At 34.8% G+C, this 18,145-nt stretch overlaps 1 protein-coding gene across 7 annotated transcripts in view; it reads left to right on the top strand.

Annotated features, from left to right (window-relative positions):
* Nucleotides 1–18,145, top strand: part of SUGCT (succinyl-CoA:glutarate-CoA transferase) — a 681,818-nt gene that overhangs the window by 72,724 nt on the left and 590,949 nt on the right. For 4 of the 7 annotated variants that reach the window (XM_067745860.1, XM_067745861.1, XM_067745859.1 and 1 more), the window contains exon 8: nt 17,840–17,983. The exons of the other annotated variants lie outside the window; for them this stretch is intronic. In XM_067745860.1, coding sequence (XP_067601961.1) covers nt 17,840–17,983 — 144 coding nt within the window. The remainder of the gene's footprint in view (nt 1–17,839; nt 17,984–18,145) is intronic. 7 annotated transcript variants of the gene reach the window in all.

The following is an 18,145-nucleotide window of genomic DNA, read 5'->3' as shown; positions in this document are numbered from 1 at the left end:
GGCTCACTTGCTCAGTAGTTGAGGCGCACAGGCTTAGTTGCTCTGCGGCATGTGAGATCTTAGTTCCCCGACCAGGGATCGAACCTGCGTCCCCTGCATTGGAAGGCGGGTTCTCAACCACTGGACCACCAGGGAAGTCCCTAACCTACTTATTTCTTATGTCATTTCTGAGCTTGAGGTATCCTGTGCTCTAGCAATGGTTTTCATCTGTGGATAGTAATCTTCACTCCACTCCAGGGGAGTTTTAAAATGATGTGTGGGATGGTTGTGTTGTACTGGTATTTAGTGCTTGGGGTAGGGATGAGTAAACATCCTTAAGGTATGGGACAGCTCATGAATCTAGAATGTCACCTCCAAAATGCCAGTAGTGCCCCTATTGAAAGCCTTAACTAGATACACAGGACTTTTGGTCATCTCTTATGACTTGGTTTTTTTCTTAGCTTCCTTAGGGAAAATTTGCCACTTCTTTCTCTATGCGCCAATGTAATTTTCATTATGTTGCTTATTGTATGTTGATCTGTCTCTGACTTTGGAATGTAAGTGCCTGAATTCAGGGAGTGTCTTTGGGATATTTTTGTATATCCCTAGAGTATAACACAGGTCCACTACAGAGTTGGTGCTCATTGATTATTTGTTATATATGAATTTGGAATCTTTAAGGATTCAACTTCAGTTTGATAATAACAGGTTGATACATGTAGCAATAGCTATAGCATTTGAGATTCCTTTTGGAGTTCTTTAACGAACATACTTAAAAATAAAAGGAGAGTCTTCTATTGGGTGGAACATTTCATATAAGCCTCATACTCAGAAAATGTGAATAGGGAATTTTGGGGTTATGACTGGAAAAATATGGTAAAAAATATTTGGAAAAAACATTCAGCTTGAGGTAATGATTAAAAGTCATTTAAACAAGTTTTTTCCTAATGTTTTTGCTTTCTGAATCTTATGAAAGAAAATACCTCCCCCTCTTTTTTTTTTTCTATCTCAGTAAGTGGTTACTTTTGAGAGCATTGTGTTCGTTTTGAGTCATCATGCTTTGAAAAAGTGTTATAATCAGAGAAAATCCTAAAAAGAATGGCCAAAATTATCCCAGGGATATAAATAGTTTCTTCAATGAGAAAGTCTATAGGGACTGGATTTGTTTGCCATAGATAAGGCAAAGAAATGATTTGAGTGCCGTTTTCATCTGTTTTGGGGAGGATGTGGAAAGTTGTTTTTATTGTTCATAGAACAGTGAATAAGAGAAAATGAGCCCATATCAGAGAAGATATTTTAGTTAGCTAAATGAAGAGCTTTTTGACCATCAGGATATTGAACCTTGCCATGCATGAAGAAACAGGTCATGCGGTTTCTGTTAGCATGGCGGAGAGAAAGATCCTGTCCTGGCTTGAAATCCCAGTCCCACATGACATCTCTGAACCTTGTTTTTCTCATTTGTAAAAATGAGAGTACTAACACACGTCTTGGAAAATGTACTCAGATTAAATGAGATAATGTGTAGGCAAACACCTGGGAAATAGTGCTAGTTCCTTTTCCCTTTCTGGTGCATGCCTGGCATGTATTAGATACTCAATAACTGCTCTGTTTCCTCTGGAGATCTTTAAGGAGAGAGGGATAAGCATCTTCCTGGATGATTTAGAAATTTACCTGCCTAAAGGCAGGAAGTTGGACCAAATGATCCTTAGAGAGTTTTTCAGCTTTAGGAGTCTTTATGTACTGTTTTATTTTGGAAATAAACACAATAGAATTTCTTTCTCTTTTTTAAAAGCTCTTTTGTAGGAAAGATTGGCTAGTCAAGGATGTAGTGTTTAATTCATACTGTCATTTTACACAGTAAAAAGGAAAATGCAGAGTGTCTTGAGTGGCTGTTTGAACCGCAGAGACTTTTGATGGAAAGTTAATGAGAGCTTAAATTCTGAGTTAGTAACTTCTCTAGGAGATTGGACTGCATGGCAAATCACAATGTGTATTCTACACTCAAGCATTTTTATCTAAGTAAAATCAGGGTAGAGGGACTGTAAAGGAGGAGATTAAAGGGGTCCCTGAAAGGGCAATGTGCAGCTTTGAAGAAATAAAGGGAAATAAGGTTTAGCTCAGTTAGTCTTAGTTCTGAACCATGTTCTTCTCACCCATGTTGCCCCCTGGACTGGCTGTCGAGAACCATAACCCTGTTTAGTTGTAACTGAGGAATAGTTTCCACGTTAACTTTTGAGAAAATAGTTTAATTTCTGTCTTTCATTGCATGTTCAAGGAGGAGGAGACTTCTGCACTTTTGGCCGGAAAAGTTCTAAAATATTAGGAGGATTAATATTTAAATCTGTGTAAAAACGATGCCTTTAAGTAGAGTCAGACGTACTTTTAGTCGTCTCTAAGTCATTCTTTTTATAGATTGAGGATAAGCAAGTGCAGAAATAATAAATACTTGGCGTGAAGTCATAGTCACTGGAAAAGAACTTTGAACTTTTAATAAAGCTTACATTTGTGCTAGTAAATCATAATCCCTGTCCTGAGGGATAAGAAATGTTGAGAAACTTTTCACTACAGAACTATGGGATGTACTCCTACAAAACTTTCAGAGCCTGATTGAATTAAGGATTTTCAGGTTTAGGCACACTGATTCCGATTTTACTATATACCAGAAGTCTTTAGAATTGCTTAGACAACTCTAAATGATACATAAATTCCCATGTCTTAGACCTAATGAAACAAACCTGGGATGGTGTTACTTGTATATCTGTATTCTTCAAAAGCTTTCTGAGAGATTCTGATAATCCACCTGGTTTTGGAATCACTGGTTTAAGTAATAAGAGGTACTGTTAATACTTGGTGAAAAAAGGGCATGTGGTTTCTGTTTCTATCCTCCATCCATTGCATTCTGGCTTCCATAGCCCCCTCACCAATGAAATTGCTCTTGGGAGGGTTACCAGTGACCTCTTAATTGGAAACTACAGCGGATACTTTTCCTTTCTGTTTATTTATTTATTTTTTACAGTAGGTCCTTATTGGTTATCTATTTTAAATATAGCAGTGTGTACATGTCAATCTCAAACTCCCAATCTATTCCTCCCACCACGTCTCCCCCCCCAGTAACCATAAGTTCATTCTCGAAGTCTGTGAGTCTGTTCTGTAAATAAGGTCATTTGTATCATTTTTCTTTTAGATTACACATATAAGCGATATCATGTATTTGTCTTCCTCTGTCTGACTTACTTCACTTTTCCTTTCTTATCTCACTTTGTGACAGTAGACAGTGTTGGCCACCTACCCCTCCTCGATGCTCTTTTCCTCCTTGTCTCCCGTAATATGTCTTTCCTGGTTTTCCTCCCACATAGCTGTTCTCTCCTTCTCAGTCTTCTTCATGGCCTCCTTTTCCTCAGCCTGCTTTTAAAGTAATGATTGTGCCCAGAATTCTGTGCTTTGACCTCATCTATTCTTTTTACTCTTTTATACTCTCTAATAAGGCAGCCATTAGCCACATGGGACTGTTAAGCATTTGAAATGCGTCAAGTTTGAATTGAGATGTGCTGTAAGTGTAAAAAGTACAATGGATTTCAAAGACATATGAAAAAGAACATGTAAAATTTCTCATTAATAATTTTAAAAATTGATTACATTTTGAAATGATAATATTTTAGATACATTGTATTAAATGAAATATATTACTAAAATTACACTGGTTTCCTTTTACTTTTTTTTTAGCATGGCTAGTAAAATTTTTAAAATTACATATGTAGTTTTTATTTCGCTCACCTTATATTTCTGTTGGGTAGCACTGTTCAATATGTTCTTCCTAGATAATATCTCAAACCTAGCGTGGTTCTAACTACCATACATAATGTTTTGGCTCTCAAATTTATATCTTTCACCCAGTTCTTTTTCCCTTGGGTTTTAGGTTGGTATATTCAACTCTTGATTGGATATACTCCTTAAACTGAACAAACAAAAAACCAGTTCAGCAGACTTATTTTTCTTTTCCTTTTCCTTTGTCCTATCTCAATTGAACTATTAACCCAAACCCAGAAACTTAAACTTCTGTCCAAACATTCACTAAGTCTGGGTTCTGTGTTCTAACTCTTGTGACCATTTGTTCCGTCTTCTCATTCCTACTGCTGTTGACTTAGTTTGGCCTCTGATCTTTTTCATGAATAATTGCAGTAATTTTCTACTTGGTTCCCTGCCTCAACTCTCAAACCTTATGATTCTTATGACTCCTCTCTAATCTACAAAGTGATGCCAGTGATATTTAATTTGTATTCAATAAAACTGACCTTGGAACTTTATTTTTCTGGAAACCTTTCAGTTATTTCCTATCATAGTTAGAGAAGCAAATAAACAAATAAACCTAACCTCATTAGATATATAATATCAGGCCTTCATGATTTGTCTTTGGTTTCTATCCAGCCTCATTTCTTTCTTTTTTTTTTAATTTTTAAATTTTATTTTATTTATTTTTTTATACATGAGGTTCTTATTAGTTATCCATTTTCTACATATTAGTGTATACATGTCAATCCCAATCTCCCAATTCATCACACCACCACCATCCCTGCCTGCTACTTTCCCCCCTTAGTGTCCATACATTTGTTCTCTACATCTGTGTCTCTATTTCTGCCCTGCAAACCAGTTCATCTGTACCATTTTTCTAGGTTCCACATATATGCGTTAATATATGATATTTGTTTTTCTCCTTCTGACTTTACTTCACTTTGTATTACAGTTTCTAGATCCATCCATGTCTCTACAAATAACCCCATTTCATTCCTTTTTATGGCTGAGTAATATTCCATTGTATATATGTACCACATCTTCTTTATCCATTTGTCTGTCGATGGGCATTTAGGTTGCCTCCATGACCTGGCTATTGTAAATAGTGCTGCAATGAACATTGGGGTACATGTGTCTTTTTGAATTATGGTTTACTCAGGGTATATGCCCAGTAGTGGGATTGCTGGGTTGTATGGTAATTCTATTTTTAGTTTTTTAAGGAACCTCCATACTGTTCTCCGTAGTGGCTGTCTCAATTTACATTCCCACCAACAGTGCAAGAGGGTTCCCTTTTCTCCATACCCTCTCCACTATTTGTTGTTTGTAGATTTTCTGATGATGCCCATTCTAACTGGTGTGAGGTGATATACCTCATTGTAGTTTTGATTTGCATTTCTCTAATAATTAGTGATGTTGAGCAGCTTTTCATGTGCTTCTTGGCTATCTATATGTCTTCTTTGGAGAAATGTCTGTTTAGGTCTTCTGCCCATTTTTGGATTGGGTTGTTTGTTTTTTTAATATTGCGCTGCCTGAGCTGTTTATATATCTTGGAGATTAATCCTTTGTCGGTTGATTTGTTTGCAAATATTTTCTCCCATTCTGAGGGTTGTCTTTTCGTCTTGTTTGTAGTTTCCTTTGCTTTGCAAAACCTTTTAAGTTTCATTAGGTCCCATTTGTTTATTTTTGTTTTTATTTCCATTACTCTAGGAGGTGGATCAAAAAAGATCTTGCTGTGATTTATATCAAAGAGTGTTCTTCTGTGTTTTTCTCTAAGAGTTTTATAGTGTCCAGCCTTACATTTAGGTCTCTAATCCATTTTCAGTTTATTTTTGTGTATGGTGTTAGGGAGTGTTCTAATTTCATTCTTTTACATGTAGCTGTTCAGTTTTCCCAGCACCACTTATTGACGAGACTGTCTTATCAGCCTCATTTCTTATCATACCTTCACATTCATTGTTTGCTTCAGTCATCCAAACTAGTTGCAGTCTTCTCCAAAATTATGAATCAATTTTTAATATATCTTAAAAGAGTCATAGACTTCTTTGAGAATTTGATGAAAGCTATCAAATGTCTTCTAGGAAATTAACATACAGAATTTTTGCATGTAGTTTCAGAGGGATCTTGGAACACCTAAAACTGGGACAAGAACTGTAGTTTATATTCTTTTGTTTCCCAGGTATTCCTTCTGCATTGTAGGCTAGTTTTCTTCTTGGTCATTTGTAAGCCTTGATCTCTTCTGCTAATAATTATTGTGTAAAAAATCACCTTGAAACTTAGTGACGTAAAACAAGAGCAATCATTTTATGAACTCTCATAGTTTCCATGGGTCAGGAGTTTGGGAAGGGCTCAGTTGGGTGGTTTTGGCTTGGGGTTTCTCAAGCAATTGCAGTCAAAGCAGGAACAGTGGGGCCTGGAGCAGCTTGGGGCTGCCGGGCATCTCCCCATCTAATCTCAAGACTTTTTCACATCATCATCTCTCTGCATGGGCTAGTTTGAGCTTCCTTACAGTATGTGGCCTTAGAGCAGTCAGACTGTCTGTATGGGGGCTCAGGGCTCCACTAACACAAGTGTTCCAGTAAACAAGGCAAAGTCACCAATACATATGTTCTATGACATAGTTGTGGAGGTCATGCTGTAATCCTTCTGCAAAATTTTATTGGTTACAAGCATGTCACAAACCCACCCAGAATGAAGGAGAAAGGAATTAGACTCCACCTGTTGATGGGGCGGGGAATGTTAAGGTACTAAAAGGGCATGTGGAAGGGGATATTGCAACCATCTTTGGAAAACACAATCTGTCACAGTCTCTCAACATGCTGCAATGCTACGTAAAGAGCAGGTGGGATTTAGGCACAGTCTTTCCACTTGGTGGAGAAATCTGCTGGTAACAATAGACTTTTTGTAGCTTTAAATGATCTTTTCTTGGCTTTGCCTGTGGCAAAAATTGGTTATGGACTAAGCCTTATGATCTCAATATAAACATTTTCTACTCTTAGTGTCTGAACCTAATTATCAAAGAGACAACCAGAATGAAAGGAACAGAGAAGCTATCTCTTGATACATTAGATAGCAATTTTGAGCGAGTAAAAAAGGATGTTTTCCACCTTTTAAAACTTGTATCTTAATGACTTGATAATCCATTTGGATGAAACAAATGTACTGCCATAGACAGCAGAAGGTTAAATGTTCTCCTATGTGCTGATGGTTTATTATTGTGTTCCAAGACTGGCCTTAATAGGTCACTGGTTCCATCTAATTTTTGTCATAACTAAATAAGACTAAAATAATTTTTAAAACCAGATCATCTGCTGCATTTATGTGGCTTATTCTGGCAACTCCATGCATGTGGCCACCACAACTACACAGAGTGATTCTATCCAGTTTATCTTGGAGGGTTCAGGAAGCACTGTATTGGATAACTTTTAACACTGGTGTAGAAAGATTTTTCATTCAAAAGTAATTGCATTCAAAATCCATAGTGTAGTTCTTTGAGACATCATTTATTGGTGAGAAATGAAAATTAAATGAAATAGGTAAAATTATAGGACAGGGAACATCCTCAAGAGTTCATCTGTTTTGTTGCTTCTAGGTATGGCTTACCTAAATCATACCAGAAATAGACAACTCTTATAAAGGTCTGGAGCTACTTCTGGAATATGTAAGACTGAGTTCAGAGGAGGCCTGTTAAATATAGGATTGACTATATGCCGATCTTAGTGGGTGTGAAAGTTGTTTTGTCTCAGAAATTAGAGACATTGATGTTTAGATTTGTTTTTGCTTTTCTCTGATCCATTAGCACTGAAAGCTGTAGCACAGAAAGTATAACTAGGAAACTTTTTCTTGAAGAACAACATGGAAAGAAGCAAAATAACTTTTCAAATAGTTTCTTAGGCCATCCCTTAAAATATCACAATTCCCCAACCATCCATTCCATTTTCTCTCAGTCTAACCCTATTTAAACTCAAGAGGACAGCCAGGCTAGATGATATTTTGGGCATCTCACTGTGGGAGCTAACTCAGAATAATTTAGATGGTATTTAATCTCTGGACAAGAAAATAGTATGTTTGGCGTGTTAAGGGATCTTTGAAAATTTGTAGTTTTGTCTACTTTAAAAATTTTTTAAATTTTTAAATAAAGTTTTATATTTATTTATTTATTTATGATGTTGCTGTTGCTGTTGTTGTTTTTGGCTGTGCTGCGCAGCATGAACGATCTTATTTCCCTGATCAGGGATCGAACCTGTGTTCCATGCATTGGACGTCTTAACCACTGGACCGCCAGGGAATTCCCAGTTTTGTCTATCTTTTTAATTTAGCAGGCTCCCAGTGAATGGATTCTTCCAGTTATTTTCTGAAAAAGGTTTTGGTTTACATTTTTCAGAGTGGTAAAAGCATGTTTTTCTGTAGATGCATTCAGTTGCTTGCCATTCACTTAAATTTTGTAGAACAAACCAGCCCACATTAGAACTGATTATTTCTTAATTGTACTTGTAGAAATGACAAATCAACTCACTCATTTAAAATTTTTGCTTTCTAGTGATGGTCTGTAAAGGAGAGATGATGAATATTGGAATTAGAATAATACATGGAGGCAAGGTGGTAGTGAAAAGATCAGAAGCTTTGGGGTCAGAATTTCTGAGTTCCAGTTCTAGTTGTACCATTTGCTCTCTGTGACTTTGACAAGTTAATTTATCATCTAAATGTTTCTTTCATAATCTGTAAGATGGAGATACTATTGGTACTTACAGAATTCTTATTGAGAGTTAAATGTAACAGCATATGTTAAAGCACTTTGAAGAGCATGAAGTTGTACATGATGTTATGAACATGCAGGAGACCCGAAGCTAGCTTCTTACTGGTTTACTAAATACAAAATAGTTAAGTATCCAGACCTGGTCATGAAACCTTAAGGAAGGTAATTGAATCCAGTAATGTGGTAGAGGCAGTGGACTCAGGTTCACTTGGAGTCTCCTTCCGACTTAGCTGCTAAACGCTTGTAACATCTTATGGTATTTAGGTAACCTTGCTGTTCCTCATCTATAACAAGGATTGCTTTGCTCCTAAGGGTTGTGCAAAAAGTTAGGTACTGATTTTAAAGTGCAGTATAGAATTTTGCCTTCTATAAGTCCGATTCCTCTAAGTTGTACCTTTAATGTTTGGAAGGGTAGAAAGTTTTAATTTATTATTAGAAAGAAATTCTTAGTATTAGGTCAGCAAGCATCCACGTGGGATCCAGAGAATGGCACAAGTCAGTTTGTTACGTTTTCTCTTGAATCGCCTATCTGGTGTGGCAGGTGCATCAGGAGGATGGACTCTTCTCTCCCTCATCTTCTTAAATCTTTCTTTACTTCCGTCCTTCTGGCATCTCAATTTCTTGTGTTTGTGGCTTCTGACTTGTGCTCTGTCGAGGCTGAGAAGGAGGTGTGTGGGTGGGAGATGGGGTGGAACTTTGAGCCTTTCAGGATATGATTAAGAAAAATGATCTTCCTCTTCCAGGCTCTAGGTGAACATTCTAAAGACTTTCTCTTGTTGGTATTGTGCAACACTTTTAGCCTAAATGAAGTGCATTACAATGCTCTCTTTTCTCTGTCTTACCAGGGATCTGTTTGCCGGTAAGCAGCAGAGACTGATCTCTTAACAACTGTATACTTTCCTGCTTCTCTGCCTCCATTGATACGGGGACTTAACTATAGGATCCTTTCAAGTTCTAAAAATATGTGATTTAGGTTGGAGGACTCCATAGTGTCACTGAGGCACATAGGTGATAGATTTTGTTATGCCTATTTATAGGTGAAAAAGTGAAGGCACCTACTAGTAGAATTTACAGCTTTGAGTTCCGTGTTTCAGCCATTCAACAGAACTTCCTTCATGTAGGGGAAATGTTACTCTGTGAAAATTGGTATGTGACTGTGCTAAGAGCATATTCTTTAGCATCAGTGAATGGCTCGAGTAGATTTTGTGCTTGGAACAGAAGTTTCAGATACTGTGTAGTTCCAGAGTCTGTGCTCATCAAGTGTGAAGGCAGTGACTGTGGTGACTGTGTTCTTCCTAGTCGCTAAAACCCTCATTTGATCTGAATATACCACTTTTTGTTCTCTGTGCTGCTCTTTCTATTTCTACTAAAGATACTTTTCCTAACTAGGGCTGCAAGTCATACTTATGGTGGCTTTCATAATCAAAATATTACCATCATATTAAGAAGCTTAATTTCCTATTGATTTTCCCCACAATTCATTTAGTTTAACCCCTCCCTCACCCAATCAATAATCCAAGTCTATGAATTCAAATTTCTAAGTATCTCATGAATACATCTGTTCCCTCTTTCCTCTGTCCTTGATTGAGGTTCGCATCTTGGCCTTTTCCCCTGAGCCCCTGTCAAATCTTTCTGATGGGTCTTCTAGAGCACTACACCAAGTATCTTAAAAAAGTCACATTTGTGCAGCCTTTTACATTCATAAAAAGTTTTTTCATACACCTTTTCTTATTTAATCTTCATACCAACTGGTGAGGTAGATTTTGTTATTAGCAAGATTTTACAATTGACCAAAAAACTAACAAAGGCTAAGAACTTGCCAAAGGTTATGCAGTTAGGAAATAGTAGAAGAATTCATATTTCAGAAAATAGATCATTATAAAATTCATGTGCCCTAGAGTAAAAACAAAATTTTCTGTAGATTACATTTACATAATGAATGCCTCATTTTGAAATAAAAATATGACATAGAGACATGGACATATTTAACAATAACTTCTTATTTTGAAAATGAAGCCAACTACTTTAAAAAAGTTTTAACATTTTTTATTGTTTTATGAAGTAATTAGGTTGAGTAATATGACTAAGGAGAAAAATTCTTGGTGGGAGAATTCATGCCTCTTTATTGAACGTGTGCCAGAACTGATTTAAAGTTTCTTATGTACTTTTTAACCAGACAAGGTTTTAATGAATAACTTAGAAAAACACATCATTTTTCTTTTTCATTTGGCAAACTCTGAAAGTAGTGAGAATAGATATGGAGAAATGAATGAAATGTTATAACAGTCTTAAATTGTGTTTGGGAAATAATCTTTTTAAATTTTTAATTTTATAATTTAGGAGATTGTGATGTAAAGGAAACAAATGAACACCTTTATAGGTGGTTGCCTATTTTTTTCCCCTTCTTCTCTAGATTGCATAATTTTCTAAAAATAAAAACCACTTTGAAATTGTCAAACTTTATTTTTTAAAGAACTAATTCAGGTTCTACTTATCAACTTTAAAATTTTAAAACAATTTTGAACTTACAGAAAAGTTGTAGACATAGTACAGAAAGTTCCTATACCCTTCATCCTAATGTTAACACTTTACAAAATCATAGTACAATGGTCAAAACTAAGAAATTAACATGGGTATGATACTATTAACTAAACTCCACATTTTTTTCAGACTTCCCTAGTTTTTCCACTAATGTTCAGGTTTTACCTGTAATGAGTTTTTGAATACATGAATGAATGGGGGATGAGAAAATATATGAAAATAACATTGAAACAGTGAGAATGGAGAGATACACAAATGAATATGTAAAGTGAATGATCGGGAAGACTCTTAATATTTTTATATTATAGTTTGTCCTCTAACTATAACTCTATGTCTTAACTCTTAAGTAGAATCTTCTTTTTCTTGTAGTTTTGTTGATGAGAGGCACACTCATTTTAGTTTTATAGGAAAATCATCATAAATTGCTCTTACAAAAAGGTTACATTAACTTATCAAAAGAACCGAATACACTTAAAGCAGTTTCTAAGTGACCATGAAAAAAAACATTCTACTATTGATTTCTAGAATTAAAATTTAATAAAATAAAAATTTTACTTCATTTCCAAAAGTCTACTTATAAGTTTAAATCCAAATTATGATGAGATTCTAGGGCATATTGCTTAACAAGGTCAGTTAGTTACCCATTTTTCCTGAAATATATTTTTACTAAAGATTGTGAGTGATGAATTCCTATACCCATTGACATAAAAAATACCACCCCATTTATCCCAGATTTGAGGAGAAGAGGCACATTGGTTAGTACTGTCGCGGCATTAGGGCTCCTATGGAGCTCCAGATGTGGAAGGGGAGTTTGATTCCATGAGGACACACAGCCCCTTCTCTGATTCTGCCTGATTGCACCTGGGAATACCTAGTCACTTCACAGCCACAATGTGGTTCTCTGTGGGATTTTCTGCTTACTAAATGGTAATTTATTTTCACTTTCTTATTCCTCTGGCATGCTGACAATTCTTAGATGACAGGAATATGATTATGAGGGATTTCCAAAGTATGAGCATAGTCATCTCTGAATTACAATAGAATACAAATGGTACATCTTCTTTAATTATTGCTACCAAGCAGCCTTGAATGAAATGTAACTTCTAGAGTTCCCACTAAATACATGTTCTTTAGCAGGCCTTTAAAAAGATTTTTTAAATTTATTTATTTCTATTTTTCTGCTTTAATTACCAGCATTATAATGGTATTTAAAAAATAAAACAGCTTTATGGAGATATAATTCATATACCGTATAATTCACCCATTTAAAGTGTACAATTCAGTGTTTTTTAGTATATTCACAGAGGTGTGCAATCAACTTCAGAACTTTTTCATCATCCCCAGAAGAAACCCCAGGCCCATTAACAGTACTCCCTATTCCTACTTGCCCCCAGCCCACAGTTCTACTTTTTCTTTCTGTGGTTTTGCCTGTTATGGATGTTTCATAAAAATGATATCATATAATATGTGGCATTTTGTGACTGGTTTCTTTCTCTTAGCATACTGTTTTCAGAATTCTTCCACGTTGTAGTATGTATTAGTACTTCGTTTTTATTGCCTGAAATATCCCGTCATCTGGCTGTACCACACTTTATTTATCCATTTACCAGTTGATGGACATTTGGGTTTCTTCCACTCTTAGGATATTGTGAATAATGCTGCTATGGAAATTTGTGCATATGTTTCTTGGGAGAACATATGTTTTCATACTCTTGGGTATATACCTAGAAGTGAAGTTGCTGGGTCATATGGTAACTCTATATCTAAGTTTTTGAGGAACTGCCAGTCTTTTTCCACAGTGACTACACCATTTTACAATCCTACTAGTGGCATATGAGTTTCGATTTTTTTCACATCCCTGCTAACACTTGTTATTATTTCTCTTTTTCATGATAGCCATTCTAGTGGGTGTGATGTGGTATCGTTGTGGTTTTGATTTGCATTTCCCCGGTGACTAATGATGTTGAGCATCTTTCACTGTGCTTATTAGCCATTGTTATTTCTTCTTTGGAGAAATGTGTATTTAAACCCTCTGCTTACTTTTTAATTGGGTTGTCTGTATTGTTTTGAGTTATAAGCACATTGTGGTTTTCATTTGCATTTCCCTGATGGCTAATGATGCTGAACATCTTTTCATATGCTTAATGACCATTTGTAGATCTTCTTTGGAGAAATGTCTATTCAATTCTTTGCCCATTTAAAAAATGGTTATTTGTCTTCTTATTGAGTTGTGAGTATTCTTTATAAATTCTGTTTATAAGTTCCTTATCAGATATGTGATTTGCAAAAACTTTCTCCCATTTTTTATCTATTCATTTCCTTGATCATTTACTTTGAAACACATGTGATTTTTATTTTCATGATGTACCATTTATCTTTTTTATTTTGCTGCTATTAGGTGTCATATCTAAGAAATCAATGCCAAATTGAAGATCATGAGGATTTACGCCTATATTTTCTTTTGTTTTATAGTTTTAGCTCTTATGTTTAGGTCTATGGTCCATTTAGAGTTAATTTTGTATATAGTGTGAGGAGGGAGTCCAGCTTCATTCTTTTGCATTCTTTTCACCAATTTTTGAGGACTATTCCTTCTCCATTGAATTATCTTGGTATGCTTGTCAAAAATGAATTGAAGGTGAGAATTTCTGTGGTCTGTATATCTGCCTTGTGCCATCCATGCTGCCTTGTTTGCAGTAGCTTTGTAGTAAGTTTTAAAATTGGGCAGTATGTGTCCACCTTTGTTCTTCTTTTTCTAGATTGTTTTGGCTATTCTTTGTCCCTGGAGTTTCCATATGAATTTTAGGATCAGATTGTATTTCTGCAAAAAAGGCACCTAGGATTTCAGTAGGTGAAACTGTACTGAATCTGTAGATCAGTTTGGGAGTATTGCAGTATTAACAATTTTAAGTCATGACAATGGGATGTCTTTCCATTTATTTAGATCTTCTGTAATTTCTTTCAACAATATTTTGTAGTTTTCAGAGTTTAAGTTTATACTTCTTTTGTTAAATTTATTCCTAAGTACTTTATTCTTCTTGATGCTGTTGTAAACGAAATTGCTTCGTAATTTCATTTTTGGTTTATTTATTGTGTAGAAATAAGATTGATTTTTGTATAATGCCTTGTATCTTGCAAACTTGCTGAACTCACTTATTAGTTCTAACAGATTTTTTGGTGGATTTCCTGTATACAAAATTATGTCACCTGCAAATAAAGGTAGTTTTATTTCTTTCTTTCCAGCCTCTTATTTCTTTTTCTTTCCTAATTATACTGGTTAAAACCTCCAGTATAATGTTTAATTGGAGTGATGAGAGCAGACATCCTTGTCTTGTTCCTAATGGGGCCAAGCATTCAGTCTTTCACCTTTAACTATGAGGTTAGCTGTTTTTTTTTTTTCCACATTTGCCTTTTATGAGATTGAAGAATTTCACTTCTATTCCTGGTGTGTTGGTGTTGAGTATTTTATCATGAAGGGTGTTGAGTTTTATCATATGCTTATGTTGATTGATATTCAAGTGTTAAACCAACCTTCCATTCCTGAGAAAAATCCTGATTTGTCATGGTGTATAATCATTTTTATATGTTGCTGGATTCAGTTTGTTAGCATTTTGTTGGGATTTTTGGGTGTGTGTTCACATTCATCAGAGATGTTGGTCTATAGCTTTATTTTCCTTTGATGTTTCTGTGTGGCGTGACCTCAGTTTTTACTGGTCTTATAGAATGAGTAGAGAAGTGTTTCCTCAATTCCAGGTTTCAGAAGTATTTGTAAAGAGGTGGAATTCACTAGCAAAGCTAAAAAAAGCTTTTTGTTGTTGTTGTTGGAAGTTCAATTACTAACTCAATTTCTCTCGTTGTTATATGTCTGTTCAGTTTTTCTATTTATTCTTTAGTCAGTTTCAGTAGTTTATGTCTTTTTAGGAATTTCTCCATTTCATCTAGATTATCAAAGTTGTTGGTATGCAATTTTTCATTGTATTCCCATGTAATACTTTTTATTTCTGCAAGGTTGTTAGTGATGTTCCTTCTTTCACTCCTGATGTTAGTAATTTGAATGCTTCTCTTTTCATTTTCCTGGACAGTTCAGTTAAAAGTTGGTCAGTTTTACTGATCTTTTCAAAGAGCCAACTTTTTGTTTTGTTGATTTTCTCTATTGGAATTCTATTCTGTATTTCATTATTTTTTGCTCCAATATGTATTTCCTTCCTTTTGCTTGCTTTGGGTTTAGTTTACTCTTCTTGTTTTCAATGTCTTAAGGTGAAAGGCTAGGTAATTGATTTGAGATCTTTGTTCTTTTTTAATATAGGTATTTACAGTTGTAAATTTCTCTCAAATACTGCTTTAGCTGCATCCATAAATATTGGTATGTTGTGCCCTTATTTTCATTCATCTTGAAGTATTTTCTAATTTCTTATATAATTTCCTCTGTTACTCATTGGTGTTTTGGGAGTAACATTGTTTACTGTCCACATATTTTTGAGTTTCTCAGATATGCCCGTTATTGATTCTAATTTCATTTAATTGTGATCTGAGAATATATTTTGTATGAACTCACTCATTTAAAATTTATTTTAGCTTGTTTTCTGGCCTAGGATATGGTCTGTCCTAGAGAATGTTCCATGTGCACTTGAGAATGTGCATTTTATATCTATTAGGTATACTTGGTTTATGGTGTTGCTTAAATATTTTATTTCTTTTTTGATCCTCTATCTAGTTGTGCTGCTCACTATTCATATTTCAGTATTGACATCCCTACTGTTATTCATGAAGGGTTTATTTCTCCCTTCAAATCTGTCACTTTTGCTTTTTGTATTTTGGTGGTTCAATTTTTGGGTGCATGTATGATTTTAATTGTTATATCTTCCTGATGCATTGACCCTTTTCCATTATAAAATCTCTCTCTTTTTCTCTAGAGCTTTTTTTCTTTTAAGTTTATTTGTCTGCTATTAGTATAGCCACTCCAGCATTCTTATGGCTGCTGTTTGCATGATATATCCTTTCTCATGCTTTTATTTTCAGCCTATTTATATCTTTGAATCTAAAGTGTGTTAGCAAGCCTCTTTAAATTAATATTTCACTAAACTTATTTGGCACAAATGGTCATTTTTAACAGTGACAATGTTGTCTCTAATGTATGGATGACAATATTTAGTTAATGTTCATACATATCATGCTATTATTCTGGATAATGTATTGATATTTTTAGAATATTGGGTATAGTCTCCATTTTTCAGGAGACTTAAAATGTAATATAAAGGATTTATTATATGATTTGTTCCTACTGCTCTGAGAAGTATAGAAAACTTCTCAAGAAATATGATTATATTAATATTATAGTAAGAAAGCAGTTGATGTCTATAAACTTAAATTTGAACTTACCTCTCACTTTTAATACATTAAATAATCTTAAATCCAAATGACGGTATTAATTTTAAATTTATGGATTCAAGCCACTACAAGTTTTTCCAATAATAATAGTTAGAAGGCCCCCAGAAGTTTCCAATTTTTATGGCAATATCTTCCTTGAAATTGTGTTGAAAAGCAGGGAAAAATAGTTTAGTCGCTATACAGTCTCACTTGCTTTAAACAAATTTAGCTGTCTTGTAAGATGATTAACATAGTTTATGTATGGGCTTCAGAAAAGGCAAAATTACCTTCTGAAAATGACTGAACAACAGCTGGAATTAATGGATAAGGAAGTGAATGAATGAATATATCAACTAGGTGAAATACAGGTTTTTTTAGGCATTATGTGCAATGAAAGACTTGGCAGAATTCAAGGTAGTGAAAAATAGGAACTATCTGATACAAGAATGATTAATAATAATGTTGACAAATAATTCGATAGCTAATTTTTATAGGGTACTTACTGTTTGCCTGGTACTGTTCTAATATCTTTACATATGGGTCAAGGATTGGATTGTCAATAAGACTGACATGAATCGGTATCAAGCTTTACTTGTAATTTTAAGGATTCAAGCAATAAAAAGGCACAGGAGAAGCAGAAGAAGCTCCTGGACATTGAGATAGGCCCCCAGTCCCTTTTTTCTCACAATAACAAAATTCTCAACCCCAGAGCAGTAGATAAGATGTCAAATGGAGTACATGGTTCACCTCATATTACACGAAACTGATGGACTATTGGAACATTTCCATTTTATATCCAGGTAGTTGCATAGCTCATGCCTTATGCCCCATAAATCTATAGATGCTAGGTTTCTTTACCGTAGTAATTCTAAAGCAGGGGTATCCTGCTAAAAGCCTTTTATATATAAATTCTTTTTTTTTTTTTTTAAAGCAAATACCATTAGTGTATTTGCCAGTTATTAGCATGCTTATAAGGAGATTAGACCAGGTCTTCTGCCCTCTTCTTTCCTGGGAGAACCTCCTAACCCAACAAGAAAAAAAATACTTCTTTAACTCTTTCCTCTCCAACAGGTTAACTCATTTAAATTCAAATTCACTTATTCACTTTTTTTGGTATAAATAATGTAAAATATATTAAGAAGGAACTTTAGACATGTTTTTAAAAGTCTTTTATTTCATTTGGTTTGGTTTAGTTTTGTTGGTAGGGGGTGGATTCAGAAAAATAATAAATATACAGCAAATGTAAATATATCCTTACCACCAACAGCAATTTGTTGTACTTCTTGTGTGTGTATGTATGTGTGCACATAATATACAATTCTTTCTTTTATTTGACCTTAGGATATTTGTGAACTCATATGATGTTTTTAATTTTCAGTTTCTCTGTTTTTCTCAACCTAACCCTCAAATCAGGATGGAGATCCAGTTCGTCCAGGAGTGGCCATGACTGATCTTGCCACTGGCCTTTATGCATATGGAGCCATTATGGCTGGATTGATACAAAGATATAAAACCGGAAAAGGACTGTTCATTGATTGTAACCTACTGTCATCCCAGGTACCAATCCAAATAACATTTTAGATAGTGGCATAAAAACATGTATCTGTGTTACACTTTTTCATATCAGATCCTGTGGTCACATGTGCAAAAACAAAAAACAGAATTTCCCCCACCCCCCAAAAAAACCAAAACAACAGCAAAAGCTGTTCTGTTTTGGTG

This window comes from Pseudorca crassidens, chromosome 8 (assembly GCF_039906515.1).
Source record: "Pseudorca crassidens isolate mPseCra1 chromosome 8, mPseCra1.hap1, whole genome shotgun sequence".
NCBI lineage: Eukaryota > Metazoa > Chordata > Mammalia > Artiodactyla > Delphinidae > Pseudorca > Pseudorca crassidens.
The sequence above is the reverse complement of the archived record's forward strand: the minus strand, read 5'-3'. Positions and strand labels throughout refer to the sequence as shown.